The sequence below is a fragment of the Tenrec ecaudatus genome, chromosome 4, assembly GCF_050624435.1.
Source record: "Tenrec ecaudatus isolate mTenEca1 chromosome 4, mTenEca1.hap1, whole genome shotgun sequence".
Classification (NCBI taxonomy): Eukaryota; Metazoa; Chordata; class Mammalia; order Afrosoricida; family Tenrecidae; genus Tenrec; species Tenrec ecaudatus.
In genome coordinates this window covers 487998-507612 of record NC_134533.1, presented here as the reverse complement: position 1 = coordinate 507612, position 19615 = coordinate 487998, and the positions used below count along the sequence as shown (strand labels likewise).

The 19615-nt window shown below is 57.0% G+C and overlaps 3 protein-coding genes and 1 long non-coding RNA gene across 4 annotated transcripts; 2 read left to right on the top strand and 2 right to left on the bottom strand.

Moving 5' to 3' along the window:
• Window positions 1-884: 884 nt before the first annotated feature.
• On the bottom strand, window positions 885-8036 carry LOC142444327 (uncharacterized). Its single transcript, XR_012783904.1, has 3 exons — window positions 7328-8036; window positions 5194-7043; window positions 885-4816 (listed from the first exon to the last, which is right to left on the bottom strand). It is a non-coding gene; the product is annotated as an uncharacterized LOC142444327 (long non-coding RNA).
• A 1332-nt stretch (window positions 8037-9368) lies between these two features.
• Window positions 9369-10551, top strand: LOC142446197 (interferon-induced transmembrane protein 1-like). The gene is made up of 2 exons (XM_075547934.1): window positions 9369-9589; window positions 10262-10551. The coding sequence occupies exons 1-2, from the start codon at window positions 9401-9403 to the stop codon at window positions 10448-10450; spliced, it is 378 nt and encodes a 125-aa protein (XP_075404049.1). The 5' UTR covers window positions 9369-9400; the 3' UTR covers window positions 10451-10551.
• A 1284-nt stretch (window positions 10552-11835) lies between these two features.
• LOC142444326 (interferon-induced transmembrane protein 2-like) lies at window positions 11836-13143 on the top strand. The gene is made up of 2 exons (XM_075545121.1): window positions 11836-12398; window positions 12853-13143. The coding sequence occupies exons 1-2, from the start codon at window positions 12156-12158 to the stop codon at window positions 13027-13029; spliced, it is 420 nt and encodes a 139-aa protein (XP_075401236.1). The 5' UTR covers window positions 11836-12155; the 3' UTR covers window positions 13030-13143.
• A 4087-nt stretch (window positions 13144-17230) lies between these two features.
• LOC142446196 (interferon-induced transmembrane protein 1-like) lies at window positions 17231-18985 on the bottom strand. The gene is made up of 3 exons (XM_075547933.1): window positions 18839-18985; window positions 18223-18433; window positions 17231-17564 (listed from the first exon to the last, which is right to left on the bottom strand). The coding sequence occupies exons 1-3, from the start codon at window positions 18865-18867 to the stop codon at window positions 17376-17378; spliced, it is 429 nt and encodes a 142-aa protein (XP_075404048.1). The 5' UTR covers window positions 18868-18985; the 3' UTR covers window positions 17231-17375.
• Window positions 18986-19615: the final 630 nt, after the last annotated feature.

Sequence of the window (19615 nt, the reverse complement as noted above, 5' to 3'; positions counted from 1 at the left end):
CATGGTCTTTTCACGTCGATGTCTCTTAGCCGACTGAGACGGTCCCTCCTCTTCCTAGCTGCTCAGTGTTTCTTGTTTGTTTTCTGTCACGAAATGGTGCTGGGTTTTGCAAGTGCTCTGTCTGCATCAACTCAGGTGACCAAGTGGTCTTGTGGCAGGGGCGCCACACAGATTGGAGTGTGCCCTCACGCCAGTGCGGAAAACAGAAGCAGGGAGCCAAGCCTACCGCACAAGCAAAAAGATCCCGAGGGCCTTGCAAGGTGGCATGTGGGCCATCTCGGAACAGGGGGAAAGAGCTGTTTAGTTTGTTTTTTACCTTTAGAATTATTTTATTAAATCACAAGTGTATAGCAGCTTCTTAACTCTACACACTCACTTAAATTTTTAAAGGAAGACATTATGTCTTGTTAACTATCATCCTGGCTAATAGACTTTTCAAACCTCTAAGAAAAATCTTTAAAAAGGTTTCACATGTCACCTGAAACTTGGAAATTTAAACATTATCAAAGCTGTTTTGAAGGGAATTTAGGTGGGAAAATCATCATGTTTATTCATAAACCAAAAACCCCAAACCTAACTCACTGCCATTGAGTCAATTCTGACTCATAATGACCCTTTAGAACAGTGGTTCTCAACCTTCTTAATGCCATGACCCTTTAATACAGTTCCTCATGTTGTGGTGACCCCAGCCACAAGATTATTTTTATTGCTACTTCATAACTGTCGTTTTGCTACTGTGATGAATAGCATAACAGTAATGTAAATATCTGATATACAAGATGTATTTTCATTGTTACAAATTGAACGTAATTAAAGCATAGTGATTAATCACAAAACAATATGTAATTCTATATTGTGAAATATTTATTTCTAATGACGGATAAATGAAATTTTGTCTTGAAGCATGGTGTAGCATGGGTAACAGTCTTAATAGAACAACAGTAAACGACATCGTGACACTTTGCGACCGTATGTGTAAAAAGCCAACATCGGTGTAAAGGTTAAGAGAGCTTCTTTCTCACCAGAGCAGCCAATCTGCAGGTGGGTGGACCCGCCTGGAGACAATAGTGCAGTGGTGTCTCCGTGCCTAAGACCATCGGAAATACAGGTTTAAGGGTCGTTCGACCCCCAAAGGGTTCGAGACCCACAGGTTGAGAACTGCTGCTTTAGAACAAGGCAGATCTGCCCCCTCTGGCTTTCCAATTTTGTTTTTAAAAGAGTAGTAAGCCTTGTCTTTCGCTTGTGGAGCAGCTGGTGTTTTTGAACCTCTGACCTTGTGGTCAGCTGACCACACCACCCGGGCTCCTATCCACGAACCCCAAACCAAATCAAGCCCACTGCCATCCAGCTGATTTCCACTCAGAGCCACCCTATAGGACAGGCTTTGGACATGCTGTCAGGAGAGACCTGTCCCTGGAGAAGGCCGTCATGTTCAGCAGAAGGACAGCCAAGCAGAAGCCTTCCCGGAGATGGACTGGCACACTGGCTACAGCAATGGGCTCAGGCTCAGGAACAATTGTGAGGATTGCAGGGGGTGGGCAGCGGCCACTGTGGGTCAGAACTGCCTGGATGTCACCCAGCAACCATAACATCGGACTGGGGCGACCTGCCCCAGAGTGTTTCTGAGACATGCCCCCTCACAGGAATAGGAAGCCTTGCCTCTCTCTTGAGGGGCGGCTGGTGGTTTCGAACTGCAGACTTTGTGGTTAGCAGCCACAGTGGAACCACTGGGCCACCAGGGCTCCTTTCTTTGTGAACACAGGTGCGGAATTCCAGGCACTGCATCGACTTGGGCCGAGTCATAGTGATGGCGCCTGAGCAACAGGTGTTCAAAGATGGAGTCCGACAATTACAAAATTCAAGTAGAGTGAGGAGAAAAGTGTCAGAGCTAAAGTTATGAGCAACCAATTATGGAGGACAGTGGGAGCCCCAAGCCCATCTGCAAAAGTACATAGTCAGACCAAGCCGCTGGCAGATCCACCCGAGCCAAAGGAAGAGTCCAGAACAGCCCTGCTCTCAGGCAGAGACGGTACTAACCTGGATGCTGCTGGATCGAACGCGATGCTCGGCCAGTCGACCTCCCTGTAGACACAACTTGAGTTTGTACTCGGTGAAAGCACCGCTTAGTTGTTCCATGCCAGAAACTTCCCCTCTGGCTTCTGAATGTTGACGGGGCCTTGCCCCGCGGACGCATCATTTGCAATTTTGTCTGTGTACTAGTATGACCTTGTCTTTACCACCTTGGTGGGATTTGTTTTTCATTTTCTGTGGGTTTCCCAGCTGCGAGCACCCGAGGAGTGGAAGCCCAAGGACAATAACTGATACAAGGTAGTAAGGGAATGTGGGGGTCGGGGATGGGGGACTTGGGGAATAAATAATGAAGGTGGGAGAGGGAAGGGAGCACTAGACCTGATCGTGACTGTACAACTCACTTTAAAGGTGATTTAACTATGGTGTGCGTGTGTGCGTGTGCGTGTGATGCTCTAGGATAGATGTGGTGATTGGACGATTCCCCTTGAGATGACTGAACAATTCAGTTGTATGATATGTAAATTGTGTGCTGATACACTGTTGGAAAAAAGACCCTTTTTGCTGTTGTCGGTGATAATAGATTTGTAAAGCAGAATGTGTCATTTTAACCACTTTAAGTGAACAATTCAGTGATGTTAATGGTATCTGGTGTTGTAGAGCATTAAAACAAATGAGTCAAAGGCAAAGGTTTCTGGGTAGGTTGTCATCCCTTATTATGGGATGGTGCACATGTGCCAGGCAGCTGGTTCCTCAGGTTCAAGCCATCTGCCTGGGTGTTCTTTGCTCTCTTGGTTCACGTCAAGATCACATGTCTGGTCCTATGACGAGATTGAGGGGTTCAGTGGGCGCCCGCTGTGGAGTGAGGTGTGGAGCGAAAGCACGGAATACTGACAGGAGAGCCAAAAGCATTATCCCTGTGGGGAGACCTTGGCCAAGGACGCAGGCTCCTGTGATCTTTTAGCTGCATGAAGGGCAAGGCTGAGCCCACACGTGTTGGCTTGGAGAAATTCCCCAAAGACCCAAAGGCATCTGAGCCTGGACAAAGGGAGTGTGTGTGTGTGTGTGTGTGCACGCGCACGCTCACCCCATCTGTCTCAGTTTCCCTCCTTCCTTCTGTGTCTGTGGTGTGTCACCTTGATTGGCTTTTGACATCCCAATCCACCTTTCCATTGCCAGAAGCCACCGTGCATCCATGCAGCAGAACCCTTGGAATTGAGTGCGCTCACTGTGCCGGGGGCGGGGTGGCATGCTTCCACAGGAGTGCACGCCTGCAGGTTTGTTCTCATGCGGCATGGTCGGTAGGTCGCGGTGCCGGTCTGCCCGTCAGATGAGTGGAGAAGTGTTTGGAGCAGGTGGAGAAGGACCTGGGCCAGCCCCTCCCTGGATGTTTGCAGGCGTCGTGGGGCAGCTGGCTGGGGCTGCGCTGGTCTGTGGGGAGCTCGGGGCCGATTTAGTGGTATCTTATGTGTCTACTGGGAGTCTCTCCTTTTCCTTGACTCAGCTCGGGGGCTGTCTGTCTTTTTAGGCATCTCTCCATACCCTGGGCTATCTCAAGTGTGGGTAGCAGCACCCTCCCCCCCAAAGTGTCTGTTTCTCGTAAGCTCATGAAGACAGCTCCCATTTCCGGCTCAGATTGTAGTAACTTCCTCAGTGTGAGGTTTCTTGGTTTCGTTGACGTTTTTTCCCCTAGTATCTGCTTTATCTTTGCTCTCACCTTTTTTTTTTTTTTTTTGCTCTCACCTTTCTGTGTGGCAAATGGAAACCTGGGCAGGTAGGGGGCAGTGTATTTGGACAAACTCTCAATCTTCAGACTCAAAGGCGTCTGGGAGGCCAGGGGTCCATGGAGGGAATCTTCACGTTCCTGGGTTGAAGATGCATCCCACTCACATGCTCCTAAGTGAAAGTCATTCCCCTCAATGTCCCCCCATCATAATGCCAAAGTGAAGGTGCTGTTTCCAAACACATGCTCTCTTCTTACTCTACGCTTGAAGGTCAACTGCCTGAAGGTTGTCTGCCATCCAGAGCAATCAGACCCTACTGTCTGTCCCACCCTAAGTAGGGCCCCTGCTCCCTTCTGATCAGGATCTTAGACTTCTAAGCTCAAAGACATCTAAGGTCAAGCCAGCTCAGAGGACCAAGGTTAGGCTGCCATCTTGATGCTAGAACCTGCCCACCTTGTTACATATGTGCTTTCCTGTAACATGTGTACCCTAGTACACCCCTTCCCATTGCGTGACACCCCTAGCTCATCCCCTCCTGTTAGGTACAACCCCTTCCTGTTCCATACGTGCGCACTGTGGGCTGTGTGCCCCAGGTTTGTGAGAGAATAAAGCCCGTCTCATTCTCGTTCCGGCCATTCCAGAGGAGGTGAGGCCTGGCATGCCTTATTTTGTCTGATGTCTCTTCAATGCAGCCCTCAATTACACCCCGCCCCTTTTGACCCGTCCAGCTGTAGGGAGGCCCGGCCCCTCCCTGCTTCACAGAGCTGTCCCCCTCCTGCTCCCAGGAGTGGCTGTGTTGCCACCTGGCCGGTGGCCAGTGATACTGTGCAGACGGTGCTAATGGCGCCCGAGGACCCTCCACGACCACCCGGATGGGCTAGATTGTGCTGTGGCGACAAGCGGTCCCAGAAGCACGAGTGGCACAGCGGGTGGTGAGCTGGACCCTGAGCTGAAGGTTGGCAGTTTCGTTAGGGTTCTGGAGTGGTTGGCCTCGGTTCTTACTTCGCAATGCTGAAAGGATTCACTTCACACGGCAGAGGCGTTTTTGTAAATCCAAGCAACTTCTACTAGGGAAAATGAAAGTGTCTGGTATTACAGGCTCAAAAAAGTACACACACTTTCTGGAAAGCTTGCTGATGGAGAGCTCAGGCCTGCAGGTGCTGTTCCGGGGCGCTCGGAAAAGCAGGGGAAGGACTGCTGGAGCAGGAGCGTGGAGCCAGTGTGAGCAGCCTCGAGGAGCAGGAACCGAGAGCGGCAGATGCGGAGAGAGTGAGCGGCACGCAGCTGGCCCGCCTGCCCGCCCACAGGGAGACCCTCGCTCCACTCGAAGCACAGCACGCATGGGACAAGAGACGAGAGACTGCCCTGCCCTCAGCCTGGGTTATCTATGCCCACCAGCGGGGGAGGCGTGGTTGAGGGGATTGGCCCAGTTTAAGCATACCTGGGGGATATCAGGTGGCTGGTGCCCAGGTTGGAGCTCCTCTTTGGTGTCTAGTTAGTGTCCCTGGGTTCTTTCCATCCCTTTCATTGTGGCATGGACAGCTCACTCTCACGTAGCGCAGGCATTTGGTGGAGACAACCCCCCTTTGGCCTTACTCTGGCCACCTGCCAGTCTGAAGCTGGGGAGGGAGGTTTGGCCATGGGTTTCCACACAGACACAGCCTTAAAGACCCCCACGGGGGAGTTCTCTGCCACAAGCCAGAACCAGGAGCACCAACACCCCACCTGTACCCCAGTGACCTTTGAGGGACCTTTGCTGCCTGGCTGGCCCTGAGTGCTTTGGGGTGGAGGTCCATGTCCTGTGGTCACTCAGGGACCCAGGCTGGAGGCTCCTCCCAGCACAGGCGGGGTCAGGGGGGGGCAGTGTAAGCAGGAGCAGGGAAGTGTGGGGAGTCGGGAGTGACCCAGTCCACCGCCTCACCTAGTCACGTGGTCACACTCAGGGTTCAGCTGGTGGGCAGGAGGGCCTTCAGCAGCAGGGGCTGAAGGTTAGCCAGGAGGTGAGTGAGCAAGGGGCTGGGGGGAGGAGAGCGTGGTGCTTCCAGCCCCCTGCTCCACAGTCCAGCCCTGTGAGTGTGAAGAGAGTGGAGCCGCTCTTGGAGGGCAGAGCCTGGGCAGCAAGAAGCCAGGAGCCCAGTGGGAACTGTTCCCTGACCCTCAGGGACTAGTGCACTCTCCTGTCTCCTGACCTTCTGCTGGCCTCCAGCCAGACTGCAGCCCACATCTGTCCTCGCTGCAGTTACCACCACCATCTTCTGGAGGAACATCACACCGGACCACGGCCACCCTACCCCAGCGCCAGGCTCAGGCTGGCTGTGTCCATTGCTTGTGGGGCTTCCACACAAATGCTCTGAGGCCCTCCTGGAGGGGCCTCCCTCTCACTGTGTGGTCAACTGGAGCTTGACCCCGGAACAGACAGAACAGGGCATGGCAATGGGGCACCCACTGCACAACACCTGTGCTCTGGCTGGGCGCTCTCTTCCCGGGACCAGTCTGCTCTGTGGGCTGGGTTAGGGGCTCCTCCGGAAGCAGGGCAGGATGCCTGGCAGGATGCTCAGCAACCGCCATCTGGAAATTCTTCCTTGTTCTTCTTTCGGGGGCTTCAGGCTTTCATTTTTCCAGCGCACACATCCTCCAAACCCACGGCGAGGCTCAAGGGCTGGGCTGAGAAGGTGGGCTGGACAGCAGGCAGGGGCTGAGGGTCAAGCTCAGGGATGAGCTCATCACAGAGGGGAGGCAAGCAATTGGGGAAGGGTATCCAGAGAAGTTTCCCCCCCAAAGCAGAAGTTTTCTTGAGCCCCAGCCAGATTTTGCTGGCCTCGGTTCACAAACTTCCGGCCACCTGAATTGCAGCTGGGTTCACAGGCACCTCTGTGGCTTCTTCCGGGACTCCTGACGCTGCTCCTGGCCACCACTGACCCCAGAGGGGCCCTGTTCCTTCTCTGGGGTCCTACTCCCTCCCTTCCCCATGAGGCTTGGACTCATGGTACTAGTCCCTCCCAAATCTCTCTCTGTCCTCCGGGGCCCATGGGGGTGGGGTGCATCTGCAAACTCCTCAGCCCCTTCAGGATGAGGCTTCTGTGTCCTGGCTGTCCGTGAGCAAGCCAGGCTGTCACTGACCAGACCCTCTGTCAAAGCGCCCGCTGCTGTGTCCACGTGCAGAGGCAACTGACCACAGCAAAGGGCGGCTGAGCCATGGAGCCCTGTGCACCAGCTCACAGGAGGCTGGACACTGGCGCGTGATGGCTTTTCAATGCCAGGGAGGACCAGCTGAGCCAGGCAACTGCCCACCTGTTGGAGAAGCAAGGTTTGTCTCCCTGGGAGGTGACTTGCGCAGAGAAGGAAAAGGTGCCAGCCCCCTGACCCCCGGGAGGGTGCTCTTCTGGGGGTGCTGTGAGACACACAGGGCCAAACAGCAGGAGGCTACAGAGAGCTGAGGCCTCTGTGGGGACCAGAGCTCCTGGTCTTTGTGAGGAGGTGGCCCGAGGTCCTGGTGGACAGCGGACCCCAGGGGGAGGAGCAGGCCTGCTGCCCATGAAGAAGTGGCACTCAAGAAAGAGGATGTGCATACTTACTTGGCAAGGTGGCTTTCCCAGGGCGAGGCTTATCTGTTGCACTCCGGATATCCCTGCGACTGCCCCAATGTGGGAACCTCAGCTGTATAATTTGTGGTAGGTGGGGACTGCATTCACGCTCTCTCCTAAAAAAGGAAAGAGGATGTGGTGGGGCTGGTGGCTGGGGTTGGTGTCTGCAACTGGAGGTCTCTGTGGCAGCCAGGCAGGAGAGTGACAAAGGTGGACTTGGCTTGTCACAGCTGACTGGCTGCTGGCAGGGCAACATCCAGGAGACCTGTGCCCCGCAGGGGGAGGGATACTGGGTGGGGAGGTGGGAGGGCTGGATGGGCTCTGTCCATGGATGGTGGTCTCAAGGGAGGGGCAGGAGGAGCGTATGGGGCCACGACAGCCATCCCTGAGACCAGGAAGAAAATACTCCCATAGAAAGTGACTTTGGGGTCTCCCCTCGGCTCCGCTCCATCTATCCCACATGTTGGTATTGCAGCGTCAACGAAGGAGCAGTCAACGAAGGAGCAGCACCGCATCTTCTCTCTAAGTCTGCAGAAGTGGGGGTGTCCCACCCCTGCTGCCCACCACAGCCCAGGGCCACCAGGGCTGCACAGGAGCTCTGCCAGAATAGAGGTGGCCAGAGGGGTGCCCCGACCAGCGGGGCTCAGTTATTCGAGGGGTTTCCGAGGGGGACCCAGCCTGAAAGAGAAACGGGAGAGAGAGAGAGGAGCGAGACCAAGCAGATTCTTGTCAAGGTCTCAGTTTATTGCTACACAAGCCTCTTTTTAAAGGGTGAGGCAAACAAAGGAATTCCAAGGGAAGGTAAAAAAAGGGGCGGGGGGTAGAGCACACAGGGTAGGTGGCCGCAAGTCTGCAGTTGGAATGTCTGGTGCTGGAGCAGACAAGGGTGGGCCATCTGGTGTGTGTCAGGATAAGATAAGGTTGAGGTGAAGTGGCTTTAGCCCTGCCGGGCAGACAGTATGGAGTCGGTTTTGTCAGGCTGATTATGTCCGGTTCCCAACAGAGGGGAGAGCCACAAAGGAGCCAGGCAAGGCGGGAGGGAACACAACAGCTGGTCCTATGAACCAACAAGGGCTGCACGGAGGAGGGCTGGTGTCAGCTGGCCAGGGCAGGCTGGAGAGCAGTGCACCGGCTGGCCCAGGGAGGAGGTCCCTGGTGGCTGTGACAAAGCTCTTACAGGGAGAGGAGGAGGGACTGCTGCAGGCCATGGATGCTGGGGAGAGTCTGGGATGAGGTGGGGGCAGGCTGGGCGGCTCACCTCTTGGTCAAGCAGTTGGACACCACCAGCTGCTCCACTCCCATCAACAGGGACAGTCCCAGACACCCACAGAGCGGTTCGCCCCTGTCCTACGGGGACACTGGGAGTGGACACCGGCTGGGGCAGGGGGTGCCTTGTCAAGCTCCTTGGGTCGGCCACGGAGCTGGCTCTCTCATCTGAGGCTCACAAGGACTAAGCACACTGCCCACTTCTCCGTGGCTGAGGAGGGAATCAGGGCGGAATCTGGGAGATCCCTGTGTCCCCTGCCCTTGTCTCTTGGGCAGGAGAGGCTCAGAGGTCCTGCTCTTGTCCGCAGCTCCAGTTTCCAGGGACCTTGGGAGGGCTGGGAGCCAGCCATGGTCCTGAGGCACACCCAGAGCCCACCCCTCTTCCCATGAAGCCGAGCCTGGGTGAGGTGGGGGTCTGCAGGCTTGGGAGGAGGGTCTACCTCCCTGCAGGGGTGCAGGGTGGGGAGTGAGTGTGCTGGCCTCTTAAGGGGACTTCAGGAATTGACCACACATGAGGATGGGGCCGGGGAGAGCCTGGGTCAACTCTCAGGTGAGAGAAATATCTACAGGACCCACCCACACTGTGAGGAGGAAACTTGGGGGGCGGGGATTTGTGAGGCAATGAGCCCCTTGTTGGTGTGCTCAGGAAACAGAAACCACTGAGTCCGAGAGGGAGGGGCGACTCCCCAGCTAGGACTGCCCCCAGCATCCGGGCCTCTTAAACCCAGTCCCAGCTCTACCTATCCCACTACCAACTGTCTTCAAGAACTAGTGCTGGCTGCACCCCAAACCCAGAAGATGATCAAGGAGGAGCATGAGGTGGCTATGCTGGGGCCCCCCTACAACGCCGCCCCCATGCAGTCCACTGTGATCAACATCCGCAGCAGCGACACCTGCGTGCCTGACCACGTCGTCTGGTCCCTCTTCAACACGCTCTTCCTCAACTGGTGCTGCCTGGGCTTCGTGGCTTACGCCTACTCCGTGAAGGTGCGGGCGTGGGTGTGGGAGCAGCTTCTCCACTGGAGACCCAGCATGTCTTCACGGTGCCCTGGACGCAGGTGGCAGGGGCAAGCAACAGACTGTGTGTCCCCGTGTGTGTGTGTGCAGCCTGCGTGTGTCCCGTGTGTAGATGCCCTGCGTGTGACTGCGTGTGTGCATCTGTGTGTGCGGCATACTGCAGACTTCTGTGTTGCCTGTCTGGCTCCTGTGTGCGTGGGTCTTGGGAAGGGCCCCTCAGCTCCTGTCTGTGGTCACCTGCCTGCCTGAGGTTGGCCAAACTTAGTCTCTTCCCCAAGGCATTCTCCCTCCTCCCAACCTGAGAGAGACATCGGACAGGTGCTCACCTGGTTTAACACCCAGTACTCTCACTCGGGGACCTGGGTGGTGGGGCGGTGGCGGTGGTGGGGCAGCACTAGGACCTCAGCAGAGGGAGACAAGCCCATAGCTCCAGGCTGGCACTGAGGGGCTGGGAGGAGTAAGAGTAGAACTGTCCTCCTGGGGCTCCAGGGTGCAGTGGGGGTCCCCATGGAGGGGAAAGCCTGGGGAGGCTGCACTTAGGGCAGAGGACCGGGGGGGGGGGAGTGCTTCCTGGGTGCCACCATCAGCTCCAGAATCCCAGCAGGTCCCTCCCAGGTAACCTCCACATCTTGTCTCCCCCAGTCCAGGGACCGGAAGATGGTGGGCGACATGATTGGGGCCCAGAGCTACGCATCCACCGCCAAGTGCCTGAACATCTGTGCCCTGGTCATCGGCCTCTTGCTGACCATCGGGCTCATCGTTCTTCTTGCCATGGGCACGGTGATCAGCCTACACAGCCTGTCACAGATGATGGGTCGGCATGGCTACTAGCTGCTGCATGATGCAGTGTCCCGAGCCCTTAGCCCTGCGTCTAGTCTGTTGGCCCTCCACCTCTGTTCTCAGTGGTTTGCCCACGTGTACCTGACAATAAACCATGTCTGTAACGTGTCCGCATACACTAGTGCTGCCACCCTTTCATACAGCTCCTCATCTTGTGGTGACCCCCCAATCATCAAATATTTTCGTTGCTACTTCATCACTGTCATTTTGCTCCTGTTATGAATCGGGTGACCCCTGTGAAAGGATCATTCCACCCCCAAAGGGGTCTCAACCTACAGTTTGAGAACCGCTGGTGTGCGTGATAGTGCTGTCATGTTGCCAGGGAGGGGCCCCTGCCCTCCATCCAGCCTGTGCCGGAGGCCGAGCTGAGGCTCGGCTGACAATGCCAGTCCTATCCTGTCCTCAGGCCGGGGTTTCTGGCCTCATGAGCCCACAGGTGGAGGGGGGATTGGCTGGGACCCTTCTGTCCACCAGGTCTGAGCCCTGGGATAGGGTGGGTTAGGGTGGGGCAAGGGACTGTGCAGACGACCCAGGATGTCTCTGGGCCTCACACAGGGGTGCAGGGACTCTGACTCTGTAACCTGTCTTTGTGGGGAAGCCTGCTAGTTGGGCCACGAGAAGAGGGGGTGCACATGGCCCCTCCACCCCTGTAGAGAGAGTTCAGGGGCAGGCTCCTGGGAATTTGAGGCACAGGGCATCCAGGGACCCTCTCCATGACCAGTCTTGAGGCTGGTCTCGGTTGTGGGGCCCTCAGGCACCGCACCAACACCCCCATTGGAGGGGACAATAGCAGATCCTGCCTGCTGTGGCCATTGGCAGTCTTCTGCCCTCACAGTAGGGTGCCTTGGAGAAGAGCCCTGGAGTCCCACAGCCCATAGTTGGAGGCTGAGGGCCCAGCCGGATGAGGAGAGGGCAGCTCTGCTGGTGGTGTGTCCCCGCCACCCCTCCCGGATCTGGGGCACCAGCTTCCTGGGAGCAGGTGGGGCTGAGGGTCTTGTCCCAAGTCTCCTAGATAGGTGGTGCTCGGAGGGCCTGGCAGAGCAGCCTTCAACACGCCTGAGCTGTGCTGCCCTGTGCGGCTGACTGCGGGCCTGCGGGGGGGGGGGGGGGGGAGGAGGGACAGACGAGACCCAGCCTGCAACTCGCGGGGAACCCCGGTTCTCAGGCAGCCTGGTGAGAGCCAAGGCAAGGGCAGATCTGTGGGAGACCTAGTGCTGCCGAGCAGGGCGTAGCCCTTGGTTCAGACTCAGGGGTCCCCGCGTGCCTGGCCCGGGGGTGGGTCCAGGTGGGAGGTGCAGGCGGGAGGGCAGGCGCTTCGGCTGGGACCCACCTCCCTCTGAGACCAGGCTACCCAGGACGTCGGGGCATGGGGATCCGAAAAGCGTTTGTGAGGCACGGGACACGTCCTACAGCAGGCTGGGCTCCGGGCGACCCCCAGACCCGCTCCAAGACCCCCATACCGCGCGACGAAACGGAAATCGATGTAGCCCCGGACTCCCAGCTCCTCTCTCCCGGCCCCGCCTCCAACCCCATTCCCCGCCCCCTCCCGCCCGCCTCCTCCTCGGAGCCCCTGCGCTCCAAAGCCAGGAAACCGAAACTTCTGGGAAACGGAAACTCCGGGTGATTAGGAAGGGAGCTAGAGCGACCGCAGTCCCGACTCCACCGACCCGGGGCACGGCGGGTCCTTCTCGGCGCCATGAACCACGCGGCCCAGCCCTTCCTCCAGTGCGCCTCCGGGCCGCCCCCGACCTACCAGGTGCTCAAGGAGGAGCACGAGGTGGAGGTGCTGGGGGTGCCCCCCACCCCCGGTCCGGCGCCCACTGTGATCAGCATCCGCAGCGAGGTCTCCGTGCCCGACCACGTGGTCTGGTCCCTCTTCAACACGGTGTTCCTGAACATCTTCTGCCTGGGCTTCGTGGCATTCGCCTACTCGGTGAAGGTGTGTGGCCCAGGGGCACCAGCCAGGGGGACTCTGCGAGGGTGCACTGGGAGTGCTCTGGCCAGTGGGGCCTGCGTGTGTGCACGTGTTGGTGTGTATGTTCTAGTGTGTCCATGGGTAAGCATGTGCGGGTGCGCATGTCACGTGCATGCATTAGTGTGTGCAGTGTTTCTGAAGAGCTTTGCCCACCCTGCCCCTTGGCAAAGCCCCCCAGGCTGCCTCAGGCTCAGCCCTCTCCGAGGGGACTCATGGGAGGGGGCAAGGATGGGACCCCAGCAGCGGTCCTGGGGACCAGGAGTGGCCAGGAACCGCTTTACTGAGGCTTCCGGAAGCATGCTGGGGGAGGGTACCCAGACTGCCAGGAGGATAAAGACCTGGGGCAAGGCGGCCCGCCATCAGCTCCAAGCTCCCAGCAAGCCCCTCCCAAGTAACCTCCACATCTTGTCTCCCCCAGTCCAGGGACCGGAAGATGGTGGGCGACATGATTGGGGCCCAGAGCTACGCGTCCACCGCCAAGTGCCTGAACATCTGTGCCCTGGTCTTCAGCCTCCTCGTCTTTGTGGGGCTAATCATTCTCACGGTCGTCATGGCCAGCATGGCGGGGATGCCATACCATCCTCCAGGATACTGAGACCCTTCCTCTGTGGCCAGGCTTTTGGTTTGGGGTCCCCAGCCACCCCCACATCTGGCCCATTCTCAGTGGTTTGCCCACGTGTACCTGACAATAAACCATGTCCATAAAGTATCCATGTGTGTGATGGTGCTGTCATGTTGCCAGGAAGGACCTCCCTTGCCCTCCATCCAGCCTGTGCCTGAGACCAAGCTGAGGCTCTGCTGACAATGCCAGTCCTGTCTTCGGGCTGGGGTTTCAGGCCTCAAGTGAGAGGGGGCGGGCTGTCCTGTGGAGTGACCCGACATGCTCAGTACCCACGCTGTTGTGAACTGGCGGGCCTGAATCAGCCCACTATGCCTGGAGCTCAGAGAAGGGACAACACTGGCCCCTGCTGGGGACACTGAGAGGAAAAGTATCCGGTCCCAGTTGGTTCTTCTGGGGCTTCTCCTGAGGGAGAGCCCCCAACCCTCAGGAGTTCACACCACCTGAGTCCTTTCCACACTACTGACTGCTTGGAGGCCACAGGGAGTGGGGCAGGGGGCAATCCCAGAGCCAAAGGCTGGCAGCCCCTGCAGGAGCGTCCCCAGAAAGCTGAACCACAGAGCCAAGACCTGGGCCTCTGATGGGGTAGAGTGGCATGATGGGTAACCAGGGCTGCCTTCAGCTAGATTTAGGGGGAGAAGTTGTCCCCTGGGCAGACTGGAATACACAAGACAGAGGGATGCACATGGCCTCTCCCTCTACCCTCTGTAGGGGATCTTGGGGGGCACAGGCGGCCAGGGACCCTACCCATGTCCAGCCTTCTCGTGCCAAGAGACTGGGCAGTGCACCCGGCTCAGCTCTCTGCGCTGGGGTGTGCCGTGATGTGAGCCAAAGAGCACTGACTGGGCCCGGCTGGCTGAGGCTGTCCGAGCGGCCATTACTACAGAGCTAGGGGTAGTTGACCAAATTCACAACCAAGCCCTCTGCTATGGAGTCCATTCCAACTCAGGGACCTTAGAGGACAGGGTAGATACAACTGGTTCAGGAGGTTTCTGAGACTTTTAAAGTCTAACCCCCCACCCCCACCCACCCACACACACACTGTGGGGTCCTGGTTTACAACTGCCGGCACCAGCACCATGACAGGCTATATAAAACCAAAGTCTGGGGCAGGCTTAAGCTCTAATTTCAGATTCCTGGGTACTGAGGTAATTCTGTCAGAGAAGGCATCACCTGTCCCAGACTGACCAGTAGGGAGTAGCGACCTCCATGCCCCAAATGACCAGTCAAGAGAATATACGTGGAACTGCTCACCAACCACCACTGGACAACGCTGATGCCAGAAGTTTTCTCCAGTAAGTTTAAAGAACAGCAACACTGGACTGCCCGCTCCCCCCCTCCCTGGCCCCATAAAAGCCCAGGGAACAAAGAACTCGGGGCTGATTCCCGTTGGGAGGGTATGTCCCACAGTGCAGGGCAGTGTAGGGAAAAAGGCCCTAGCTCGAGCTAGCAATTAAAACTCCTTTTGTGTTGTTTGCATCTCAACTGGTCGTAATTCTTCCGTGCACCCAAGGTGAGCTCGCGTTCCCTTCCCCAATCTAACACCATACAATTTAATCGTGTCAAGAAAGATTGCACAATCATTACCACAATCAATTTTATAACTTTCTCCCCCTGGCAAAAATGAGTTGTGTATTCACAATCCGTTCTCTGGCTTCCTCCCATCTTTCCGGAGCAGCAGCCTGTCCTTCCAACTGTAGTAGAACTGACCCAGTCACCTCTGCAGCAGCTTGATGGCTTTTCAAAGGGTCAGCGGTCCTAGAGGAGGAACTGACCTGCATCTTCATGTCTTTGTTCCAAACCTGACGCACTGCCATTACGTCATTTCCAGCCCAAGGCTGTGGCGCTTTGCCTGAGTAGAACGCCTCTTCTTTGTCCTGAGGAGCAGCTGGTGCACGCACTTAGCAGTCCATGTGTAACCATCCCTAGGCCAAGGCCCCTTGTTCCCTGCGGGTGCTCCTTCCTGAGGGCAACCTCTCCTCACTTGCAGATTCATGGGGTCACTGGCTCTCACTACTTCTGGGGCTGTACAGATCAGTGGGGCAGCTCAGCAGTCAGTGTGGAAAGGACTCAGGTGGGGTAGTCACTCCAGCCCCATTCTGGCTGACTGCAGCCCTCCAAATCCACCCTCTAAACTTCAACTTGTGACCTGGCTAAAGTGCCTGAGATGTCATGCACCCTCTGCCCTTCGGGGGATCCAAGGACAATGGCCAAAGCTAGGCCACTTCAGTGAGATCTCAGGATGTGGGGTCATGGGAGGGGACAGCAGGGACTGAGGTCAGGGTAACCAACATGCTGGGATTCTCAGAGAGGCCCTGACCAGATCCTGCGCACCCAGGGCACGTGACTACTGATGAACTGCTGGCCATCTCCTCTCTCCAAACAGAGCAGCACCACCCTGCCAGGCTCAGCCCTCACCCCCCTGCCCAGGGCACACCAGGGAAGCCCACATACCAGTCTTCACCCCACCCACAGGGAGTCCTGGAGTTGGGACAGGGCAAATGTTCCCACTGCGCTGGGATCACAGATGTGTCCTGGACTTACTCCCCAGAGAAAAACCCAGAGGTTGTGCAGACCAGATCTGTCGGCTGCCCCCACCCAGACACACCTAGGCTCCCCCAACCAAACCTGGAGAAGACCCAGAAGGTCGGTCATAGGGAGGGTCCCCAGAAATCTCTCCACTTACCCAGGGAGGCTGCCCCACCCAGCAGGCCTGTTTCCACCCTTTGGGCCACCCACCTCAAGTTCTGCCCCAGGAACTTGCAACAAGAAACACACACACACACACACACACACACACACACACACACACACACACACAGGCAATCACACTATGTCCTCCATGAGCTGAGACCCTCCCTGGAGGCAAGTTTGGCTCCAGGAAACAGTCCCTCAACCCCAGGGTTTCTCAGGATCAGGGTCATGTGGAGTTTGGATTTCAGAGCACTGACCACAGCCTCCACTGAGCCCTTCTGACCACACTCAGGCAAGTCCCTAGGAGATAGCACACACACACACACACACACACACACACACACACACACAATGGAGGGGAGGCACTCTGCCTAAGGATATTATCTCTGTCCCTGCTTAATGATCAGGAAGAATTCAAGGGAGACAATCTGGCAGGACTGTGAAGATGGACTGGGGGCTGTCCCTGCCATCAAGGCCCTGGTGAATGGGGTGCTCAGAATGTAAGCTCTAAACAAAGCCAAAAATCCATTTGACCTCCACTTGAACTCGGCCTCCACTGACCCCTTCTGACCACTCACCACCAGCAGCAGCAGCACAGCCAGAGACCCAGGCTAGAGGATGGCCAGCTACCAGAGAGCCTGAGCAGTCCAGGGAGAAGCGGCACAGCCCTCACCCTCAGGGACTGACCCGGGAGGTCCCCTGACTGCAACTGGATGCTGAGATGCCTGCCTGGGTCGGAGGGCCCTGGACCGAGCTTGTGAGCATTTCTGTCCAACATGATGCGCTCGACCCAGTCATGCCCCAGTCTGTAGCCCCGCCTGTAACTGGGGTGCACTGATCTGCCTCCAATCCTGCTGTGTGACAGCTTCCTTTGTCCTCTGGGTCCCTGTGAAGCCTGGGGACCTCTGTCCACCTTGGACACTGTTACCACCGCGAGCTAATGGTCTCCCTCAGCTTTGCCCTGTCTAAGGCTTACCGGGTGTTCTCCTTGAATTATATTTGAGATTTGGGGTCCTTTTTTACCCTAAAACAGGCCTCAGCCCCTCCGGTTCTGACCACTGAGGGTGGTGGTCTCCACCAGGCCCTGCCTGCCCCTCACAGGACAGGAAGAGCAGTTGTGTCCTCAGGAGGCAGCAGGTCACCGGGGGCAGTGAGGGGCAGGCACAGGCAGTTCTCTGCATCTCCAGACACAGGGTCCCCATGCCCTTGGGGTGGGGCTGGAATTCCTCCTCCCGGAGTCCAGGTGGCTACCACCAGCTGAGACCAGGGGTGTGCCTTAGGGTCAGGGGGTTCTGCACCCAGGGCCACTCCCAACAAGCCTACTCTACATCAGACGTCAGAGTTGGAGAGACACCCACCCAGCTTCCACAGGACCCAGTCCAGCTGAGCCCCGCCTGAGGCCAGCACCACCCAGAGCTGAGGGTGTGCCCTGCTCTCTCAGCCCAGCCTCGGGACTCGGATCAGGAGCACTCCCCTGGCCATGTCACTGCACCATTACACACCGGGGTGCTTTATTGAGCTTGCTGAGAGATGGAGATACATGCACAAACGGCTGTGGACAGGAGCGGCAGCAGGCAGGCCAGGGGTCAGGTCGTCCAGCAGGTTCAGGACACAGCATGGTGCAACGGCTAGTGGCCTTGCTGGCCCATCATCTGCGACAGGGCTTGGAAACTCATCACTGTGCCCGTGGTGAGAAGAATGATGAAGACGAGGATTCCCAGGAGTCCGAGGACCGTAGAGAAGATGTTCAAGTACTTGGCAGTGGACGCATGGCTCTGGGCCCCAATCATGTTGCCCACCATCTTCTGGTCCCTAGACTGGGGGAGACGAGATGTGGAGGTTACCTGGGAGGGACCTGCTGGCAAGGTTCTCTGCCCTCAGTGCAGCCTCCCCCAGGTTCCCCCTCCCTGGAGCCCCAGCAAGACAGTTCTACCTCTCTCCCTGATGGGACGGGAGCTTCCTCCCAGCCCCTCAGCTCTATCTGTGAACTTCAGGCTGACTTCCTTCTACTGTGGTCCTGGCGCTGCCTACCCGCACACCCAAGAGAGAATACACCCTGCATCTGAACCAGCCTGGGCTCGATGCCAGGGTGAAGGATGGATTTCTCTGTTGGGTAGTGAAGGAAGGGGCTTCCTAGGGTATGTGATGTGGGAGTAAAGACTGACAATGGACAGGTCATGCATCCTGGGCCTGCCGGTATGGCTCCCTGAGACACATATAGACATATAGTCAGAGTCCTAGATATACATTCACACATATACAGTCCTAGATCTACACACACACACACACACTCTCTCTCTCTCTCTCTCTCCTAGGTCCATCCTAGAACGACCCCCAGAGACACACACACATATAAAAATATATATACAGTCCTGGGTACACACACACACACAGTCCTAGATCTATGCTAGAAGGACCCCCAGAGACACACACACAAACGTCCACCGTCACGGAGAGCCGGTCCCCAGCCCGCACCTTCACCGAGTAGACATAGGCCACGAAGCCCAGGCAGCAGCAGTTGAGGAAGAGGGTGTTGAAGAGGGACCAGACGACGTGGTCAGGCACATGGGGTTCACTCGGGATGTTGATCACGGTGGACTGCACGGGGGCGGCCTGGTATGGGGTCCGCAGCCCCCCCATCTTGAGCTCCTCTTGAGCCATCTCTTGGATGTGAGGACACAGAGACCTGCAGAATGGAAAAGGCCCAGAAGTTCCTGGAGCAGAGTTCTTTGTGAGCTCTGACAGGGAGCCTCCCACCCTGTGCTCCCTCCCTTTCCCAGGTAAGGTCCACTTCTCAGCAGGCTCCTTCCGGGTGTGTGTAGATTGCAGAGCAGGGTGGGAAGCGGCATCTGGGCCCTGAGAATGGGGGATGGGGATGGGGGGCGCGGCCGGCAGGCGGAGCCCTGGAGAAGAACAGTTAGAGCAGGAAGTTGTTCAGCTGCTCCCAGCTTCCCTGTATGCCTGGGCCCTGGGGGCCTCGTATTGACTTGGAGCTCATCCTAGTCCGCGTCAGCCCGTCCCCCAGCCTGCTGCAGGTCCTTCCCCACCCCCTTGCAGTGAGAGCCTCTGTTAGGTCCCGAATGCCAGGTACCACGAAGGAAGTGGACCCTGGTGAGGCATCTTCCAGGACGGTGGACCCCATGGCCAGCGGCCGTGCTTCAGGGGGGCTCGGGTGTCCTAGCTCCGTGGGGCCTGCTAGAAGGGCTCCCAAGGTACTGTCTTCCTGGGCCTGCGGGAAGGGCTCCCGGAGGCAAATCTCATGCTGAGATGAGAGAAGAGCCTGAACTCACCCATTCCGGGTTCCAGGGCACACCTACCCTATTAAAATGCTAATGTGAAGCTGGCTCCTACTGGCGCCTGGCTCCTCTGGAACAAACGCAGTTTATTGAGTGCTTATCTCCAGAGCATCTGCTCCCTTTGTCCTTTATTCTGAAGAAGGGACTCCCTCCTCCTGTCTCTTGCATACCTGGTACTTCCTCAGAGGTATTCCCCTTGGGGGCTTGGGATAGTCAAGTTGCGCGCCTTGCCCATTTTAACGTGTATGTGTAACAGGAGGCTTGCAGGCCTCTAACACTATTGTTGAATAAACTCTGGACTCCCCACCCCCTTTGCTTCCCAAGAGAGTGACATCAGCCCCCTGTGCCCCACTTGCCAGTCTTCTTCATTTTCCACAATTGCACGTGTTGACTGTCGGGGGCTGGACCCCACAGCTTCATAGGGAGAGATTCTTGAACCTTCAGGATTGAATGTGGAGCGTGCGTGGTGGCAGCGTTGAGCCTGACCTGGGCTTTTCTTCCCAAATAGAAGGCTCTAAGTTAGCAAGCAATGCAGTTGAAGGCCGTGATGGAACTGGCTCGTGAACTCTCAG

Excerpts from the sequence above, each read along its gene's own strand:
- LOC142446197 (XM_075547934.1), top strand. The coding sequence starts at position 9,401 with ATGATCAAGGAGGAGCATGAGGTGGCTATGCTGGGGCCCCCCTACAAC. Across the intron at positions 9,590-10,261 it reads CTTACGCCTACTCCGTGAAG|TCCAGGGACCGGAAGATGGT; the intron begins GTGCGGGCGTGG and ends TGTCTCCCCCAG.
- LOC142444326 (XM_075545121.1), top strand. The coding sequence starts at position 12,156 with ATGAACCACGCGGCCCAGCCCTTCCTCCAGTGCGCCTCCGGGCCGCCC. Across the intron at positions 12,399-12,852 it reads CATTCGCCTACTCGGTGAAG|TCCAGGGACCGGAAGATGGT; the intron begins GTGTGTGGCCCA and ends TGTCTCCCCCAG.
- LOC142446196 (XM_075547933.1), bottom strand. The coding sequence starts at position 18,867 with ATGCCTCACCAGGGTCCACTTCCTTCGTG. Across the intron at positions 18,434-18,838 it reads CAGGGTCCACTTCCTTCGTG|GTCTCTGTGTCCTCACATCC; the intron begins GTACCTGGCATT and ends TCCATTCTGCAG. Across the intron at positions 17,565-18,222 it reads CCTATGTCTACTCGGTGAAG|TCTAGGGACCAGAAGATGGT; the intron begins GTGCGGGCTGGG and ends CGTCTCCCCCAG.